This window comes from Myxine glutinosa, chromosome 11 (assembly GCF_964187855.1).
Source record: "Myxine glutinosa chromosome 11, kmMyxGlut1.1, whole genome shotgun sequence".
Lineage (NCBI taxonomy): Eukaryota > Metazoa > Chordata > Myxini > Myxiniformes > Myxinidae > Myxine > Myxine glutinosa.
Window position 1 is genome coordinate 94,810,915 of NC_136271.1, and position 20,632 is coordinate 94,831,546.

General features: G+C 45.9%; 1 protein-coding gene across 3 annotated transcripts in view; it reads right to left on the minus strand.

The window, feature by feature from the left end:
- The window catches only part of TMEM168 (transmembrane protein 168), a 38,881-nt gene extending 20,589 nt beyond the window's left edge, over positions 1-18,292 (minus strand). Inside the window, exons 1-3 of one of the 3 annotated variants that reach the window (XM_068131480.2) lie at positions 18,048-18,173; positions 17,877-17,957; positions 7,065-7,986 (exon numbers count right to left, since the gene is read on the minus strand). In XM_068131480.2, the coding sequence (XP_067987581.2) occupies positions 7,065-7,841 (777 nt within the window). In that variant the 5' untranslated portion in view covers positions 7,842-7,986; positions 17,877-17,957; positions 18,048-18,173. Of the gene's footprint in view, positions 1-7,064; positions 7,987-10,919; positions 11,067-17,876 lie in introns of those variants that run through there. The other 2 variants (XM_068131479.2, XM_068131482.2) reach the window with 2 other exon arrangements.
- Positions 18,293-20,632: the final 2,340 nt, after the last annotated feature.

Below are 20,632 nucleotides of genomic sequence, written 5' to 3' on the forward strand. Positions count from 1 at the left end.
CTCATCCACCTAGTTTTGTCATAACTCGTCGCCTACCCAACTCATCTACCTAGTTTTGTCATAACTCGTCACCTACGCAACTCATCCACCTAGTTTTGTCATAACTCATCACCTACCCAACTCATCCACCTAGTTTTGTCATAACTCGTCACCTACCCAACTCATCCACCTAGTTTTGTCATAACTCGTCACCTACCCAACTCATCCACCTAGTTTTGTGATAACTCATCACCTACCCAACTCATCCACCTAGTTTTATCATCACTCGTCCACAACTTTTGTAACATCATGTTATATATCATTTTGGCCCAATCTCTCATTGGCGAAGATTCACTTTAAAAACAGTAGGGAGAATTGCTTTGCAGTCGACTCATCCACTGGTCCCAATATTTTGCATAGTAAAACCAAAACAAATTTTAAAAATTTTTATGAAACAACCTGAAGCTCGAACTTGGTCTTTATCTTAAAATAAAGCCAGGTATCAAGTTTGAGATGAATATGTTAAAGAGTATGGAAAAACGTCGAGAAAACCCCAGGTGGGACGGGCAGACAGACGGAGAGCAAACCTGTAGGCCCCTCAGGTGAAACCGATCGTATATTTGAGCTATCATCCTGCAATGATGAAGAGTGCAGGAAGTGTGTGGTGCGCACACCATTTGTGGTGTCAAACATCTGTCCAGCTGTTTGCATTTAACCTCAATATGTTCAGGTGCGAGGCCATGCCTGCATCAATAAAATGGAGCGGTGCTTTCAAAACTTCAAAAACCATGATGCCTTTCGTACATTTGGGATACGGCAATTCCTCACTTAACACGATTTGTCAGGTGATGCGTTCCTGAAAAGTACCGTGTTGAGCAAAATCGCGTTGTGCGAAAACAATTTTCCCATAAGGAGTAATGTAAAAGGTGAGGGTTGCGGGAAAGAGATGGAGACAACAGGATGTTGGTTCTGGTGTTCAATCCAGGTAGTCAGCAGACATGTTTTCAATTGGGGTTGTTTGTGTGCGACTGGTTATTGTAGCACTTAAAGGGGTAGCACTTTTGCAGCTTGCTTTGGATTTATCGGAATTTGCACAGATTGTCATCAATGTGGATTCAGTAAGTCCGAGAGCGCGTCCTACGTCCACAACACGTTCACCTTTTCCATTGCGCTCCAACACGTTTTTTATACTTGGTCTGAGGCTCTGAGGCTACTTGGTCTGAGGTCTTGGTCTACTTGGTCTGAGGCTCGTAATGTAGCACACACACACACACACACACACACACACACACACACACACACACACACACACACACACACACACACACACACAAACACACACACACACACACCTTCGGGATCACTTCCCAGGATACTCTGGGCACCAGCAACATCATAACAATGGCGCCGCCTTTCTCACTGTACTCAGCAGGGCACTTCCTTAGGAGGAATTCCCCCCTCACCATGGATGCCAACCGTTGGGGATTGTCCTTCCTCTATTTTCTTAAATGCTGAATGTCAAGCAAGGAAGCAGCACGTACCATTTTTAAAGTCTTTGGTATCACTTGAACCGGTCCAATCAGCATGGGTGTTTTTATGAGACACCATCTCCTTACCGGATGGCCGTTGGCTCTCGAAGGGAGCTCATCCACCCTTTGTCAAGTGTTGATTTTAGTTCTGGCAGGTGTCACAGTCACCCTCCCCACTACAAGCCAGTGAGTGCGGTCGCTTTAGTCACCGACAACCGGACCATGCGCTGCGGCAGGTAGCACTGGGTTACATGTTCCAAGTGGCAGTTCCAAAAAACTGACCTGATCTGAAAATGTAACTTCAAAAATTTTAACCCTGACCAAATCATACCAAATACAGTACTTCTAAAATGGCGTGTGCTGCTTGCTCGCGTAATGCTTAAAGGGTACCCAGAATGTCACAGGTACCCAGAATACTCTTCCCCCTAAGCTCATTGGCTGTGTTCGGCTGAAGTCAAGTACAGTGTTGCCTGGTGTATTTGTCTGTAGGTGTGCGTGATTTATGTTGCAGCTTCTCCGTGAGCCTTCCACCCTGTCAAATAAAGCAGGGATCATAAATCCATCATCAAATCTCATGGTAATGGACGACGATAAAATTGACAAGAAATAAACAAGAAGACGTCATGCGGAGCACGGTACTTACAAAATCCGCCCCCCGATCCCCCAAAAAGTTTCCATTGATACAGCAAATTGTCCATTTCATGAAGATTAAAATTTACGATCTTGATCAAAGCTCGGGTCAACAGGATGAAAAGTGACGATTTTTCAGATGAAAAATGAGGATTTTAGAAGTTTGACCTTGAGTTGACCTTTGACCTTTTGACCTGATAAATACATAGTTGGTTTCCCAATTCAGTGAGGCAATACACAAATACTGTTCTATTTTCAAGTCAATCGGATGAAAATTGATGGGTTTTCAGATGAAAATTAATGATTTTGGAAGTTTGACCTAGAGTTGACCATTTGACCTCAAAAATAGTTGGTTTTCCTATTTCGTGACACAATTTGCAAATGCTGTTCAATTTCCAAGTCGATCAGATGAAAATTGACGGGTTTTTTTTTAGATGAAAATTTATGATTTTGGAAGTTTTGACGTTCAGTTGACTTTTTTTTTTCTTTTTTTTTTTTTGGATACATAATCGAGGCTCGTGAAAGAGCTAACATTTATCACACAAACAAACTATATAAAAAGGGGAGCGGTAGACAAGATGGGGAGAGAAGGGGAAGCACATAAACACAACATTTGAGAGCAGGGACATCGGGAATGTGTGGGAGGGAGAGGGCTTGGGGGGGGGGGGGGCGGCGTGGGAAAGGGGGTGGGGGGTGGGAGAAGTATAAACACAAGGAAACCAATGACTTCCAGGAAAGAAGTTGGTATTTCAAAAAAGTGGATTTGGGGTGAAATTAGCGGGGGTAGAAAAGATCAAGGTTTTGGATGGGGGAAGATAAGAGATGGTGGTGAACAGCTGTTTTAAAGACCTGGAGGGAGGAGTGGGGTTGAAGAGAGTGAGGGAGTTTGTTCCAGAGGCAGGAGAGTATTTTTGACCTCAAAAATATAGTGTAGGCTGTTATGTCATTTCGTGTTTTTTTTTTGTTAAAAGCAAAATTCCACTTGATTCCTTGTCTTTGGGGTGTCACATGTTCGAAAAAATAGGTTGTTCATTTTTTAAAACGGATTAAGGGTGTCAAATCCAAGATGGCCGCCAAAATATATAAATTCCATTAAAACTGGTATTCTGAACACAGTATGAGGTCCAAATTAATGATAATACCCATAATTTCAATACCAAGGAGTTCAAAAACAATTAATTTCAATATGGCAGTCAAATTCAAAATGGTGGAAAAATCCAAGATAGCCGCCACTTCTTAAATAACCACAGTACAAAAACTTAATGTTCTTGATAACACAAATTGTGAATGATGAAATAGGTCCATTTTGGTGGTAATGCCCACATAAGTAATGCTAGGCCGTTGGGGAAATATGTTTCTGATTCGTTGAAATCGGTGGATGCCAGCCATAGTGAGAAATAGTGAGAAAATCCAATATGGCTACCACTGTTTTACACAAAGGTCCACATTGCTATAACAATGATAGCGTAATGTAATTTCCTGTTTGACCATATTTAAATATTCCTGTCTCACAATCATCCGTTTTACCTTACAAGTCCTCGTGTTCATCTCCCACAATGTTCTGAGCTGATTGTTCATTGTTGCTACAGCCGTAGTTCAAACAGCTACAGACCTCTGTGCATGGGAGTTTATTGCTGCGGCAACTACAGGAGTTTCCTTTGCATCCTGATTTGCAGCCACATTTTACCAGCTTAGTCACGGCCTCTGGTGCTGGAGGGTTCAAACACATCACCGGAAGAAATCTATTTTCCTCTGACTTCCATCCATAGTCAGTGGGAGAAGGAAGGGACGGTTGACTTTCGCATGCCTGCATCCATATCATTGCAATATAATGTGCTCGCAGAATGTGTGGTGTCAATGATCCAGAGGTTGGAGGCAGACTCTCTCCCTCGGCCTGTCGATTTGAGTACAAGAACCATCGTAGTGCATTTACTTTGGTGTGTGTTTTGGATCTGTACAACAAGCAAACGAACCTTTCCAGTTGGTCAAATGCGTTTGGAGAGGGTGTAGCAGCAGATTTGTCAAGTGAAGCAAGTGAATCCAGTATCATATCATCGCAGGACATGAACACCTTCATACACCAGTCCTTTGTCCTGCCGGCGAACCTGCCACACATATCTGATCCTGTGAAAGAATGAAACCCGAGAATAGCTGAGGCGCGGTTAACTCCTAACTTTTCAAGGATAGGTTTGCCTGCAATTTTCCTATTCAGTTTTCCTTTTCCGGTAAGGAAATATGTCTCAGCAGGTAGCTGTGGATACATGTGGATCATCAGCAAGAAGACATCGGTATCTGGAGAGTCTATTACAAGTTCTACATCGCCGTTAACTGTTAGGGCATGGAGCAAGAGTAACGTATCCGCTTCTTCATGACCGTGTTTTACCAATTCATCAGGCACACTTACATTGCCTTTTGTCTCAGTGCCGAAGGTTACCATGAACTTCTTCAATTTGTTGGCAGAGCTGTTGCTGTGATCCAGAGTCTTTGCAGCTAAATACTCTACAAGTTCTGCCTGGGTTTTGACACTTGAAAGGAAATCCTTCAAGGAAATATTCTGGATCAGTGTACTATCTTGGATGTGATAGTAGGTCGAGTTTCCCTTTGTTCTCTTTTTTCTCATTTGCTCTTTCAGAGAACTTTCGACGTATCTGTCAAATACCAGTCTTACTTCGTCGTAGTTAGCTGCAATCCTGATAAGCTTTTCAAGAAATGACATGGCAAAATCACTGCATGTTTTCATTTTGTCTGTCTTGGAGATGGAGTTAACGAGGGCCATGCCATCTATGACTACAACTTTAAATTTCTCAGACATGTCGGACATGTCAGTTGAAGCTTCTTGCTCAGGCTGCGCTTCTTGTACTTCAGGCGCCTCGGCTTGGGGTGGTACTTCAGTTTGGGAGTTTTCACTCAATACTTGGTCGCCAGAAACACTCGGTATGGCATTAGCTGGATCGCTTGTGGCTTCTGTTGGGCTAGGTTGCTCCTTGGTAACTAGCGCTTCAAGATGATGAAGGACCTTAGCCTTGTCATATGCTAGGAGAAGTGACCCATCCGAAGCGAAAAGGGCACGTGGAACAATTCCAAATTCATACTTCCCAATACAGTCCTTTAGATCAAGGTCTGGACGGCTTCTTGATGCTACTATAAACCTCTGTAGGAGTCCTCGTTCTTCTTTGACTTTAATGAGTTTGTCACCTGCTTTCACTTTCTTCACTGTGTTGGCACTTTTGAAAGTGCCTATGTTCTTTCTCTTCATTGGATCCCACACTGAAAGTTTTCCTTCTGTAAGGCGTTCTTTGACAAATGTCTGGAACAACTGTTGTCCGATGGCATCGCGGTCTACTATGTCCTTTGTTACCTTTTCATCAATTACTTTCTTGGTAAGAAGGTTACACAGGTCACTCTCATCGGTTACGAATGGGTCTCCATGAACAACAAATACCTCTGTCAATCTAGCGGAATTTCTCATTACTCGGGTGGACTTTCCCCCTGTGATCTCGTGGTGTTGGTCTCTGGTATCAGCACCTTCCATGCCATATTCTCTTTGAAACTCCTCTACTAGATTAGACAAGTCAGGTGCAATCAGGAAGAAACGGTCTAGAGCTCTCTCAATTTGGGTTATTCCAGTAATGCCTCCAATGACCTTGAGTTTGCGGTTCTCCTGCTCAATTCCGTGATCTGGACCTATTGAAGTGAATGCAGCAATCCCCTTCGTCACACAGAAATTTCCTTTCAGGAGTTCTGCCCAGACATCTGGAAAACTTGTTCTGTTTGCTGCATTGTTGACAGGTACAAAGGGAGCAAACGTGCGTAGTTCAGGTGGTCGTGAGCAAAGAAGTACTTGATAAGAGCTTCAGTAAGATAAGCTTGATAAGAGCTTGATATTTTGAATTTGACTGCCATATTGAAATTAATTGTTTTTGAACTCCTTGGTATTGAAATTATGGGTATTATCATTAATTTGGACCTCATACTGTGTTCAGAATACCAGTTTTAATGGAATTTATATATTTTGGCGGCCATCTTGGATTTGACACCCTTAATCCGTTTAAAAAAATTAACAACCTATTTTTTCGAACATGTGACACCCCAATGACAAGGAATCAAGTGGAATTTTGCTTTTAACAAAAAAAAAACACGACAGCCATTTTTAAGACATAGCAGCCTATACTAATAGTTGGTTTCCCAATTCAGTGAGGCAATATGCAAATGTTGTTCAATTTTCAAGTAAATCGGATAAAAATTGACGGTTTTTCAGATGTAAAGAGTGATGATTGTGGATGTTTGACCTCGAGTTGACCTTTTGACCTCAAAAATAGTATGTTTCCCAATTTAGTGACGATATGCAGATGCTGTTCAATTTTCAAGTCAGTCAGTTGAAAATTGATAGCTTTTCAGATGAAAATTGATGATTTTTAAAATTTGACCTTGAGTTGACCTTTGACCTTTTGACCTCAAAAATACTTCATTTCACAATTTAGTAACTCAATATACAAATGCTATTCAATTTTCAAGTCAGTCAGTTGAGAATTGACGGCTTCTTAGATGAAAATTGATGATTTTTAACATTTTACGTTGAGTTGACCTTTGACCTTTTGACCTCAAAAATACTTCATTTCCCAATTTTGTGACTCAATATACAAATGCTGTTCAATTTTCAAGTCAATTGTATTTAAAATGGCGATTTTAGAAATTTGACCATGACGTTTGACCTCAATCAATAGGCTTCTCAATTGGGACGACCTATACAACTTGGTGAAGTTTCGTGACGATCGGTTTTGAATTGTGACCTGTAGGCTGGTGACAAACAGACAGACAGACAGACAGACAGACAGAACCACAAACGCAACCGACCAATATACTTGAAAAATCTTCGATTTTGCAAGTAATAAAACATAATGAAGCAACGACCGAGCGATGGGTTACCTGCAGATATGGATGCCAGCGTTCAGTCACAGTAAGTCCCGAGTGGAACAGGTCAATCAAAGGGTCGCAGAGCAGGCGACCAAAGAAGCAACCCAGTGCAAATGGGTTGACGCTGAGGTCCAAAGCAGGGAAGAAGAGGAGCACCGAGATGAGACTTAGTCCAATCATGCTGGGCAATGCGAGGAGCGACTTCATGCGAAGGTCAGCGAGGCACAGTCCAAAAGCACACATCAGCAGTGACACATCGAAACACCGCTCCATCGTCAATACTATGCTCGCTGCACCAAACCCCACAAGCTCCAGTATTTCCGTGCTCAGGAGCAATGTGGGAGCAAAACGGGTCACTCCAAAGATGCGGGAGATGACCGATAACGAGGGCCTGGTGAAAATACTCAGCAAAAGAAGGTAACGCGATGCCTCTTCTTTGCCACCATTGATCAGGTTTGACTGGTCAACCAGAGACAAAAATCCAAGGAGAAAGCCAAACAAGAGATGGGCGAAGTTTGTGCAAGCATTGTCCATGGAGAAGTAGTAGGAGAACATGCAAACGATCAAAAATACCACTAGGCCCATGACAAACATCACCAGCAGAATGGTATCTCCAGAATGCTCCCACCGAGCGAACAGGCCCAGAGAGAGAGCCACAAGCAACAGTCCATTTGCAATAAAGCCAAGGAAGCGCATGGCAGAATGCATTCCGCCACTCCGGCCAGCCTCATGTTGTGCGTTCATGACCACCTGTAAACAGTGGCTCACGAGGTAGCGGAGCGACTTCATGAAACTTGCTTGTTGACAAGTGCTCTACTCCTTGCACAAGCACTAAAAATGGCCTCAGACCATCAAATCCTCGGTGGCCATTTGCCTCCTGGCTTTTCGCTGGCCGGGCGTGAAGTCAATTCAGAGCACCAGTTGATCCATCGACCTGCAGAAGGAACAATCATCCATGTATATTTTAATTTGTCCAATCAAACTTCAAATGACACAAACCAGGTCGTCTTAAAGTTCAACGACTATTCATGTTTATCTGTCCGGAGAATAATCTATTTGGACGCCAAGCGGATAACGACGCCACCAATCCAGGGGAATAGCCAATCTGTACATGGGGTAATCGCTCCATTCGTTTGACTAAACACAAGACCGCTCATGCATATTCATATCCAAGTCGTTATTCCACATCACTTACTAAGTAATAACTCGCTTACAGATTACCACCATGGGCTCACACCAGGCAAGTCATGCAGCACACGGTTTCGCTGGGTACTTCAGTGGTGGGCGAGGAATGCTGGATGAGGGAAAGCCAATAGATGCACAAGTATTGCACCTGGATTTCAAATAAAGCATGTCCAAGTGTGAGGTTGCTGAAGAAATTGGCAGCTGATGGAATAACAGGAAAGACCCTTGGAGCAATGGATCAGAGTGTTTTGAACATCTTCACAATGGTCTCCGATTTCAAGTGGAATCCCACAAGGAAGTGTTTTTAGGACAGTGTTGTTCATCGTATACATCAACAACTTCCCAGCACAGTTGGCAGTACGGTATATCATTGTTGGTAGGTGACACAAATGCAGCGTACACCAGAGCTAGCTGACTGGTACGTATACCGGACTGGTATGCAGCCCTTCAAACTGACCTAGGTTGGTATGATGGTCAGAAAGGTGGCAACTTCCATTTAACAAGGAGAACAGCAAACTATTACACATCGGTTGTAGAAATGGGGAGGCAGTCCAACACGAGCAAGGGCTTGAAGTGCAAAGAGTACTCATGGAAAATGACGTGGGGTGGGGAGGGGTCACCATAGATCGAGAAGTCAAATTCCATCAGCCATCAACAAAGCCTACCAGCTGGGGGTCACCATAGATCGAGAGGTCAAATTCCATCAGCCGTCAACAAAGCCTACCAGCTGGGGGTCACCATAGATCGAGAAGTAAAATTCCATCAGCCATCAACAAAGCCTGCCAACTGAGGGTCACCATAGATCGAGAACTCAAATTCCATCAGCCATCAACAAAGCCTACCAGCTGAGGGTCACCATAGATCGAGAAGTAAAATTCCATCAGCCATCAACAAAGCCTGCCAACTGGGGGTCATCATAGATCGAGAGGTCAAATTCCATCAGCCATCAACAAAGCCTGCCAGCTGGGGGTCACCATAGATCTAGAGGTCAAATTCCATCAGCCATCAACAAAGCCTGCCAGCTGGGGGTCACCATAGATCGAGAAGTCAAATTCCATCAGCCATCAACAAAACCTGCTAGCTAGGGGTCACCATAGATCTAGAAATCAAATTCCATCAGGCGTCAACAAAACCTGCCAGCTGGGGGTCACCATAGATCGAGAAATCAAATTCCATCAGGCGTCAACAAAACCTGCTAGCTAGGGTCACCATAGATCGAGAAATCAAATTCCATCAGGCGTCAACAAAACCTGCCAGCAGGGGGTCACCATAGATCGAGAAGTCAAATTCCATCAGCCATCAACAAAGCCTGCCAGCTGGGGGTCACCATAGATCGAGAAGTCAAATTCCATCAGCCATCAACAAAACCTGCTAGCTAGGGGTCACCATAGATCAACAACACACAACAACAACATGCATTTTAAAAGGCCATTTTCCCTGCTAGAGCGGGGGTTAGCCTTGCGGTCCCCATGACAATCTTCTCTATTTTGCCCTATTTTCTGCATCTCTCCTTGTTAACCCCCTTGCCCGCATTTCTTCTTCCATCATCTTTAGCCAAGTCTTTCTCGGTCTTCCCCGTCTTCTACTTCCTTCTACATTCATTTCCATCACTCTTCTCAACCAGTCACTTTCATCCTTCCTCAACACATGACCAAACCATCTCAACCTGTTCCTCTTCACAGCATCAATCACAGGCTCTATTCCCATCATCTTTCGCAATTCATCATTTGTCTTCCTCTCTCTCAACGATACTCCGCACATCCGAACCATTCGCATTTCCACCCTTTCCAACCTTCGTTGCTGCTCTACGTTCATTACCCATGTCTCGCTCCCATAAATCATAACACTTCTCACACATGCAGCATAACACCTTTCCCTTCAGCTTCAACGACACTCCCCTCATCATCAGCACGCCACTCAATTCCCGAAACTTCTTCCATGCACATCTCACTCGAGCAACCGTTGCCGAGTCTGATCCACCTTCTCCATTCAGCATGTCTCCGAGGTAGCAAAATGTTCTCACACCTTCCAGCTTCACACCGTCTCCAAGATCCAACTCAACATTTCCTCCATCTGCAGCTCCCTCTGTGCACACCTTACATTTGAATGTAGCTGCCACACTGGTTAATGACCCTCTCAGACCACTACATTTTTGATGAACCCACTCAGCGCACATTGTACACTGAATGGAGTTCACTCCGACACCCTTCCTACACACAGCACAGGGCCACTTCCCAGTTCTTTCCACCTCACCACATGCTTTACCACTTGCCATCACCTTCGTCTTTCCGATATTCACCTTCAGACCTTTTGTCTCCATACATTCCTTCCACGTGTTCATCTTTTCCTTCAGTCCATCCATACTTTCTGCAATCAACACCAGATCATCTGCATACAACACCTCCCACTCGATCTATGGGTCACCATAGATCGAGAAATCAAATTCCATCAGCCATCAACAAAGCCTACCAGCTGAGGGTCACCATAGATCGAGAACTCAAATTCCATCAGCCATCAACAAAGCCTACCAGCTGAGGGTCACCATAGATCGAGAACTCAAATTCCATCAGGCGTCAACAAAGCCTGCCAACTGAGGGTCACCATAGATCGAGAAGTCAAATTCCATCGGCCATCAACAAAGCCTGCCAGCTACTTGGTATCGTGAAGAAAACCCTCACTCACCTCAATAGGAAGACGCTCAGACTCCTCTTTAAGCTTCTGATAAGACCACACCTGGGATACGGTAACATTTTGTGGCATCTCAGATTTAAGGTGGATGCCGAAGAGATCGAACAGATCCAGGGGAGAGCTCCTGAACCAGTCAATGAGCTGTGGGAATCCCCATACAAAGGTGGATTAACACATTGAAACATGTACTAACCATTACCAGAGGAGACGGACATGATAATGGTTCACAAAATCCTGCATGGAACAGTGAGTACACCATGAACCATTCTACATGGCAAGAGCAACAAGAGGACATTCACTCAAAACCTTCAAAGACCATCGCCGATTAAATGTGATTTAGTGAATGGATTATTCGAGATTGCAATGGTCTCCAAGAGACTGCAGTAGAGGCAGATATCACACAGACATTGAAGATGAATCTACAAGGTGAGTCACAAGTCCAAGGACACGGTTTTAGCTGCTTATACAAGACTGGTTTACACTGCACCATGTATTTACAGTTTTCTTTTTTTTCAGATAATACAAATAACACATTAAAGCAAGATGGCAGACACCAGTCCATTTACAGTGGAAGCGAGGCTGGTAGCAGTGTTGTGGTACCACAAAAGGAGTAACACAAGCAAGACGATGAAACAGTTGCAAGAAGACTTTGAGGAGCGTGTTGGAAAACCAACACCGTCAAAATCTTCATCTTTGGAAAAAAAAGGCATTTCAGACTGGAAGTGTCCTCGACAGCGAGTGCAGCGGATGACCAAAATATTGTGATTTGGGAACTCAAAACATTAAATCATCCGTTCAGTGGTTCGTTGAATCGGGCGAGGTTTCATATTTGTGCTTAGCTCGTATTTCGTAATAATTCGGCCTGCGGTGAGGTGCAGTGGTTCGGCGGATCTCGCCGGGTTCGCGTTTGTGCCTGTGGACTCAGTTCGGCCCACGGTGAAGTGCAGTGGTTCGCGTTTATGCCTGTAGACTCAGTTCGGCCCGTGGTGAGGCAGTGGTCGGTGGATCTCACTGGGTTCGCGTTTGTGCCTGTGGACTCAGTTCGGCCCGCGGTGAGGTGCAGTGGTTCGGTGGATCTCGCCGGATACGCGTTTGTGCCTGTGGACTCAGTTCAGCACGCGGTGAGGTGCAGTGGTTCGGCGGATCTCGCCGGGTTCGCGTTTGTGCCTGTAGACTCAGTTCAGCCCATGGTGAGGCAGTGGTCGGTGGATCTCGCCGGGTTCGCGTTTATGCCTGTAGACTCATTTCAGCCCTCTAATGGCCTCTAAAGGTGGTTTTTTTTTTTTTTTTACTCAGTTCAGCCCGTGGTGAGGCAGTGGTTCGGCGGATCTCGCCGGGTTCGCGTTTATGCCTGTAGACTCAGTTCAGCCCGTGGGGAGGCAGTGGTCGGTGGATCTCACTGGGTTCGCGTTTGTGCCTGTGGACTCAGTTCGGCCCACGGTGAGGTGCAGTGGTTCGGCGGATCTCGCCGGGTTCGCGTTTGTGCCTGTGGACTCAGTTCAGCCCGCGGTGAGGTGCAGTGGTTCGGCGGGGCAGGCTGTGTTTTGCCATTGAGCCTGTGGGCTCTGCTCGGTTTTTCTTTGTGGGTCAGCCCTGCATGGTCGGGGGCTGGCAGACCGAGGGTGTGAGGTTTTGTAGAGATTCCGAACAGGGAGGATTGTGCGAGGGAGACGAGGAGGATTGCGTGAGGAAGACGACGGTCAAGCTTAGTTTGGAACTGAGACCACGGGAATAGAGTATGAAAAAAATTTGCAGTGTTTACTTTGAAATGTTACTTTTTTTTTTTTACTTTGTCTTGAGTACCGGGTGGGGGTGGGGGAGAGAAGCGGTGGTCAATGTGGGAAGGGAGGTGGGGAGCAAGAGGAGAAAGAGCGGTGCGTGTGCGCATGCACACATGCAGGATTATAACAACCAACGGTAGGAGGTCCAGCAGGTCAACCAGGGCATTGCTGCTGATCAAAGACATGTGTTGTTTGTATGGTGTTTGTAGCATATTACCTCCCAACAAAGGCCTGTGGTGTTTGTGGTGAGGATGAAGAAAAGGTGGAAAGTTAACAGCAGAGGTCGGAAGGTTATTAGGTGGGGAAGTGTAGGGGAAACATTGCCGGAGAGTGTAAGGGCCAACTTTGAGCAACTTAGCAAAGAAACGGAGGGTTTGGAGGAGTGGAAGAAGTACGGAGAGGCATTTAGGGGAGTTGCAGAAGTGTTGTGTGGAAGGATGTCAGGAAAGGGTGCATCGTCAAGGGATAGAAACCAGGTATGGTGGATGGAGAGAGTAGTTAAGACAGTTGGTGAAAAGAAGGTTTGAAAGAGTATAGAGAAGATCAAGGATAGAGGGAGGGGCAGCCGGATGAGGGGGTTGCTGTACCTGTATAAGCAGAAGAAGAAGGCAGTAAGGAGAACTGTGGATAAGGTGAGGAATGATATGGAAGATGAGGTGTACAACAGGTTGGAAGATGATGATGGGAGAAAGATGATCTATAAATTGGCTCGTGACAGGGATGAAGATAGCAATGACATGAAGGGGGGAGAGGGGACGCTGATTAAGGATGGTGGCGGGAGGGTAGTGACAGAGGAGGGACAGTATTGAAGGTGTGGGAAGGATATTTCAAACAGCTGTTGAACCAGGAAGGAAACAACGATGAGCTGGAGCTACCGAGTTATGTAGAAGGGAAATGGAGTTGGTGGAGATAACTCAAGAGGAAATGCGGACGCCATTGAAGAGCATGAAAAAAGGGAAGGGTGCCAGGCATTGATGAGGTGTGTACAGAGATGATAATTGTCGCGGGAGAAGTCAGAGTCAGGTGGATGAAGAGGTTGTTGAATGTGCGTATGTATGTATGTATGTATGTATGTATGTATGTATGTATGTACAGTGGGGAGAACAAGTATTTGATACACTGCCGATTTTGCAGGTTTTCCCACTTACAAAGCACGTAAAGGTCTGTAATTTTTATCATAGGTACACTTCAACTGTGGAAGACGGAATCTAAAACAAAAATCCTGAAAATCACATTGTATGATTTTAAAGTAATTAATTTGCATTTTATTGCATGAAATAAGTATTTGATCACCTACCAACCAGTAAGAATTCCGGCTCTCACAGACCTGTTAGTTTTTTCTTTAAGAAGCCCTCCCATTCTCCACTCATTACCTGTATTAACTGCACCTGTTTGAACTCGTTATCTGCATAAAAGACGTCTCCAGACCGTCACCGACCACAAAGACCGCAAAGACCGACCGCAAAGCCGTCTCCAGACCTGTCCACACTCAATCAGACTCCAACCTCTCCACAATGGGCAAGACCAGAGAGCTGTCTAAGGACATCAGGGACAAATTTGTAGACTTGCACAAGGCTGGGATGGGCTACAGGACAATAGGCAAGCAGCTTGGTGAGAAGGCAACAACTGTTGGCGCAATTATTAGAAAATGGAAGAAGTTCAAGATGACAGTCAATCTCCCTCGGTCTGGGGCTCCATGCAAGATCTCACCTCGTGGAGCCTCAATGATCATGAGAAAGGTGAGGGATCAGCCCAGAACTACACGGCAGGACCTGGTCAATGACCTGAAGAGAGCTGGGACCACAGTATCAAAGAAAACCATAAGTAACACACTACTCCGTCATGGATTAAAATCCTGCAGCGCACGCAAGGTCCCTCTGCTCAAGCCAGCGCATGTCCAGGCCCGTCTGAAGTTTGCCAATGACCATCTGGATGATCCAGAGGAGGAATGGGAGAAGGTCATGTGGTCTGATGAGACCAAAATAGAGCTTTTTGGTTTAAACTCCACTCGCCGTGTTTGGAGGAAGAAGAAGGATGAGTACAACCCCAAGAACACCATCCCAACCGTGAAGCATGGAGGTGGAAACATCATTCTTTGGGGATGCTTTTCTGCAAAGGGGACAGGACGACTGCACCGTATTGAGGGGAGGATGGATGGGGCCATGTATCGCGAGATCTTGGCCAACAATCTCCTTCCCTCAATAAGAGCATTGAAGATGGGGCGTGGCTGGGTCTTCCAGCATGACAACGACCCGAAACACACAGCCAGGGCAACTAAGGAGTGGCTCCGTACGAAGCATCTCAAGGTCCTGGAGTGGCCTAGCCAGTCTCCAGACCTGAACCCAATAGAAATTCTTTGGAGGGAGCTGAAAGTCTGTGTTGCGCAGCGACAGCCCCGAAACCTGAAGGATCTGGTGAAGATCTGTATGGAGGAGTGGGCCAAAATCCCTGCTGCAGTGTGTGCAAACCTGGTTAAGAACTACAGGAAACGTCTGATCTCTGTAATTGCAAACAAAGGTTTCTGTACCAAATATTAAGTTCTGTTTTTCTGATGTATCAAATACTTATTTCATGCAATAAAATGCAAATTAATTACTTAAAAATCATACAATGTGATTTTCAGGATTTTTGTTTTAGATTCCGTCTTCCACAGTTGAAGTGTACCTATGATAAAAATTACAGACCTTGTCGTGCTTTGTAAGTGGGAAAACCTGCAAAATCGGCAGTGTATCAAATACTTGTTCTCCCCACTGTATGTATGTGAGATGGGTCAATTCTGGAGTGGGAGATAGGGTTAATTGATCCGACATGGAAAGGGAAGGGGGATGTTCAAGATCTGGGGAAGTATAAGGGCATTTCACCCCTTGGTCATGTCATGAAGGTGCTGCAGAGGGTTCTGTATGGGAGGATAAGGAAGAATGTGGAGAAGGAGAATGGAGAAGAGCAGCAGGGGTTCAGAAAGGGTAGGGGAATGACAGATGGGATGTTCACGATGAGACAGCTGGTGGAGAAGAGGTTGGAAGTACAAGGTGAAATGGCATTGGGATTTGTGTACCTGAAGAAAGCCTACAACACTGTCCTGTGAGAGATGGTGATGATGACATTGAGATGGATGGGAGTGCCAAAAGCAGAAGTTAGGTTGGTGGAAGGGATGTACAAGAGAACGAAGGGAAGAGTTTTGGTTGGTCCTGGGATGTCGGAGGAGTTCAGTGGTAACATTGGTTTGAGGCAACGAAGCGCTCTCAGCCCACTCATGTCTATCAAGGTGATGGAGCTGATAAGCAGGAAGGTAAACATTAGGGGTATTATGGGGAGGATGATGTATGCTGACAATCTGGTTGTTGTGGTGGTGAGTGGGCAGGAGATGCAGGAAGTACTGGAGGAGTGGAAGGAGGCATTTGGGAAACATGGGCTGAAAATGAGTATGGAGAAGACTGAGGTGATGTGGGTTGGGCAGCAGAGAAAATAAATGAATATCAGGTTAGAGGAGAAGGAGATCAAACAGGGAAATAGGTTTGGGTATCCGGGGAGAACAGTGACCGGGGATGGTAAGTGAGAGGCAAAGGTGTGGAGGAGGATCCAGGTCAGCTGGGTGTGAATTCGTGGAGGAGGGTAGAGGGTGTTATGGCAGACATAAAGATATGAAGGAGATTGAAACAACTCAGATCAAGAACAACTCAGATCTCCGAAAAAAATAATTACGGAAACGTTCTGCAGAGTTGGGTGTTCTGTATTCATCGTTACGTCAAACAATGAAAGAGGATCTTTACATTATATTACTCCTGTTATTGTGTGTTACTGTTATTACTGTAATATTGTCATGTTTAGAGGTTAACACCCCAAAGGTGACGAATGGCGGATCGAGCTTTACACTCCGAGGCGTTCAGTCAAACTATGGCGGTGTTGCTTATACGCGTGAGGGTGGAGGGCAGCAAGGCTCTTACCTGCACGGATTCCACAGGGCGTCCTCGAACCCACGACAATTAAACAAGACAGACGAGAAATTAATATGCAAAAAACTGGGGTTAAGAAAAAGAAATGCCAGGATAACAAGAAACGTGCGGTAAAACTAATTCCTAAATTGGGGCGCCCCCACATCGGCTCACGAAACAGACACAGGGAGAGATAAAACAACGAAAGTAAAAATGTGTGTGGTGCGTTTGCCTGCACTCCACTGGCGTCCTCAAGTGGTCCCCGAATCCTGCTGGCCGCCGCACGGGTCCCCGAGTCCGTGCGCGGGAAAACACACGCCTTGGCGCGAAGTCCATTCACCCCAGCTGCCGACATGCAGTGCCGAGTCCCTCGCTCCTTCTTCGCCCCTCCTTCCACAAAGCACCGCAGTCTCACCGGCGCACATGGCACGGCACACAGCCATCACGAAGCCAGCACCAAAGGGATCAGAGCAAAGGATGCGTCCGCCCGTGATGCCAGCCAGCAACGAACCAAGAGCGTCAGAGTGCACGAGCTGCGACCGTCTGCAGTAAAACCCAAAGCCAAGAGAGAATAAATGGCAGTCCTCAGCCTTTTTGTCCCTGTTCCTCGAACGTCATATGATGACGTTGTGCGCGCTCCAATCAAAGAGTCAATCATAGCTGTCCATCGCCCCGGCCAATCTTCATCTCTCGGGGCGGGGACTCACGACCCTTGTTGCGATGGCTCGGCTGGTGGTATCAGTGTTAGTGTTCAAATGTCTGAATCCGGTAGCTTTTATTTAGTGCTATTTAATTTAGGTGCGGGGTGCATGGCTGATGTTGCATAAGTCATACGGAACAAAGGAAAAAAACCACAGAGACAATTTACATACAGGGAATTAATTACCCTTATAACCTAACTAATTAACATAGCTCCACCCCTCACCATGGAGACAAATATACGACCTTACCGGACATACCTTGTTGGCCTGACGTAAGTTACAAGATGGTTTCTACACGACATACGGAACACACTACCTATACAATCCTACCTGGCCTATGTTATTTCATGAGCTACCCCCATCAACGTAAATGTCATTATTACTCCTGGGGCTTATGGCTCACCCTGGTAGGTGGTTCAAACAAATCTTGTATTAGCAACTGAAACCGTGTCCTGGGACTTATGGCTCACCCTGGTAGGTGGTTCAAACAAATCTTGTATTAGCAACTGAAACCGTGTCCTGGGACTTGTGACTCACCCTGTAGACAAGCATTGGTTGGTCGAGCGATTCACTCTGCCCTGACTCTTCATACTTGCCCAATCCAAGTGTAGAAATACGCTGTGAAGGAATGATCAGGAATTCAAGGATATCAACTACATCCCGTACTCGATGATGATGACGATCAATGATTATGATGATGATGATCACCTCAGGCTTAGTTTCACGAATACAAACTCGCTTCAACGACCGAAACGCTCTACACTTCACCACGATGTCACGAGAAGTAGAACCAGAGCATTTTTGGGGGGGTTTCCTCCGTTATTCCTTGTTGGCTGTTTTAGAGTTTTGATGGAGTTTTTTGTATATAGTATATACCAAAATCCATCAACAGAGCAAAGCATAATCCAAAGACCGAATACGGAACTTAAATCCGAGCATACACCACCCGGTGCGCTTGTGCCGTTTACACCGCCAAGATGCCAGCAACGCGTTGCATTTTTCTTAATAAACAATAATCCTCCACTTGTTCCTCTTCAAAATGACATGGCCTTTCTTAAACTGTACTTGCAATTTTACGTCTTAAAAGGTTCGAGGTATCCCCATGCAATGAAATGACAATAAAATCAATGATAAAATCAATCGGCAATCTTAATGCTGATGGAGCACATATACGGAAGTAAGGAGAGAATGAGCAATATCTTAACTTAACCAACCACCAAGCAATATCTCCGAGAAGCACAACAACAAAAAAGTAATGTGTAGCGTGCAATATAACTTGGAACGCAAATGTGGTTGTTTAGGTATAAGGTAATAAACATTTATTTTCAGAGGTTTTGCGAATGAGCAAAATCATCTACGGCTATCTATACCGCCATGGTGACTATCAACTGAACATAATTACAAAATTCTCAGAAACACGTGGTTTCAAAGACACAGTTGCCAACTCCACCGTTTTTTGTCGGAAACCTATCAGTTTTTCTATACTTGAATAGCCTACCGAATTTATCCCCCAATAATAGTGAAAAATACCACTTTCACAAAAATAATATCTCATCGAAGTTTTTGATAGATTTTCATGTTGTGGCAAGGTTGCTGTCGGCCTTCGGATGTAAATTCATCAGGAAAACATGATTATTCTGCTTTAATTTAGCACAAAAACAAATTTAAGGCTAAAATTACAAAATTTTCCTGCGATGGGAGTGGGAACGGCCCTCCCCTCCCACCTTTTCCTTGACTCCTCCGCCCTCGCTCCCTGGAATGCAATGTCATGCTATGTTCCTGGTCCACAGTTACCGTATGAGTTTAGTTCCGCATTTCATGAGTAACAATATGCCCTTCCGGCTTAGATGGGATCGACCATGATCTCGTGAGAGCACGTGAAGTGGCCTTTGCCTTACGAATGAAGCGGTTGCGCAACATTCCCCTCTTCCTCATACCAGGATCACTTCATTCCCACCACCACTACACTCCCTTCATACCAAGATCCCTTCATTCCCACCACCACTACACTCCCCTCATACAAAGATCCCTTCATTCCCCCCCCACCACCACTACACTCCCCTCATACCAAGCTCCCTTCATTCCCCCCACCACTACACTCCCCTCATACCAAGATCCCTTCATTCCCCCCCCACCACTACACTCCCCTCATACCAAGATCCCGTCATTCCCACCACCACTACACTCCCCTCATACAAAGATCCCTTCATTCCCCCCCCCCCCCCCCACCACTACACTCCCCTCATACCAAGCTCCCTTCATTCCCCCCACCACCACTACACTCCCCTCATACCAAGACCCCTTCATTCCCCCCCCCCCCCCCACCACTACACTCCCCTCATACCAAGCTCCCTTCATCCCCCCCCCCCCCCCCACCACTACACTCCCCTCATACCAAGCTCCCTTCATTCCCCCCACCACCACTACACTCCCCTCATACCAAGCTCCCTTCATTCCCCCCACCACCACTACACTCCCCTCATACCAAGCTCCCTTCATTCCCCCCACCACCACTACACTCCCCTCATACCAAGCTCCCTTCATTCCCCCCACCACCACTACACTCCCCTCATACCAAGATCCCTTCATTCCCACCACCACTACACTCCCCTCATACCAAGATCCCTTCATTCCCACCACCACTACACTCCCTCATACCAAGATCCCTTCATTCCCACCACCACTACACTCCCTCATACCAAGATCCCTTCATTCCCACCACCACTACACTCCCTCATACCAAGATCCCTTCATTCCCACAACCACTACACTCCCTCATACCAAGATCCCTTCATTCCCACCACCACTACACTCCCCTCATACCAAGATCCCTTCATTCCCACCACCACTACACTCCCCTCATACCAGGATCCCTTCATTCCCCCCCCCCCCCCCACCACTACACTCCCCTCATACCAGGATCCCTTCATTCCCACCACCACTACACTCCCTCATACCAAGATCCCTTCATTCCCACAACCACGACACTCCCCTCATACCAGGATCCCTTCATTCCCACAACCACTACACTCCCCTCATACCAGGATCCCTTCATTCCCACCACCACTACACTCCCTCATACCAAGATCCCTTCATTCCCACCACCACTACACTCCTTCATACCAAGATCCCTTCATTCCCGCCACCACTACACTCCCCTCATACCAGGATCCCTTCATTCCCACAACCACTACACTCCCCTCATACCAGGATCCCTTCATTCCCACCACCACTACACTCCCTCATACCAAGATCCCTTCATTCCCACCACCACTACACTCCTTCATACCAAG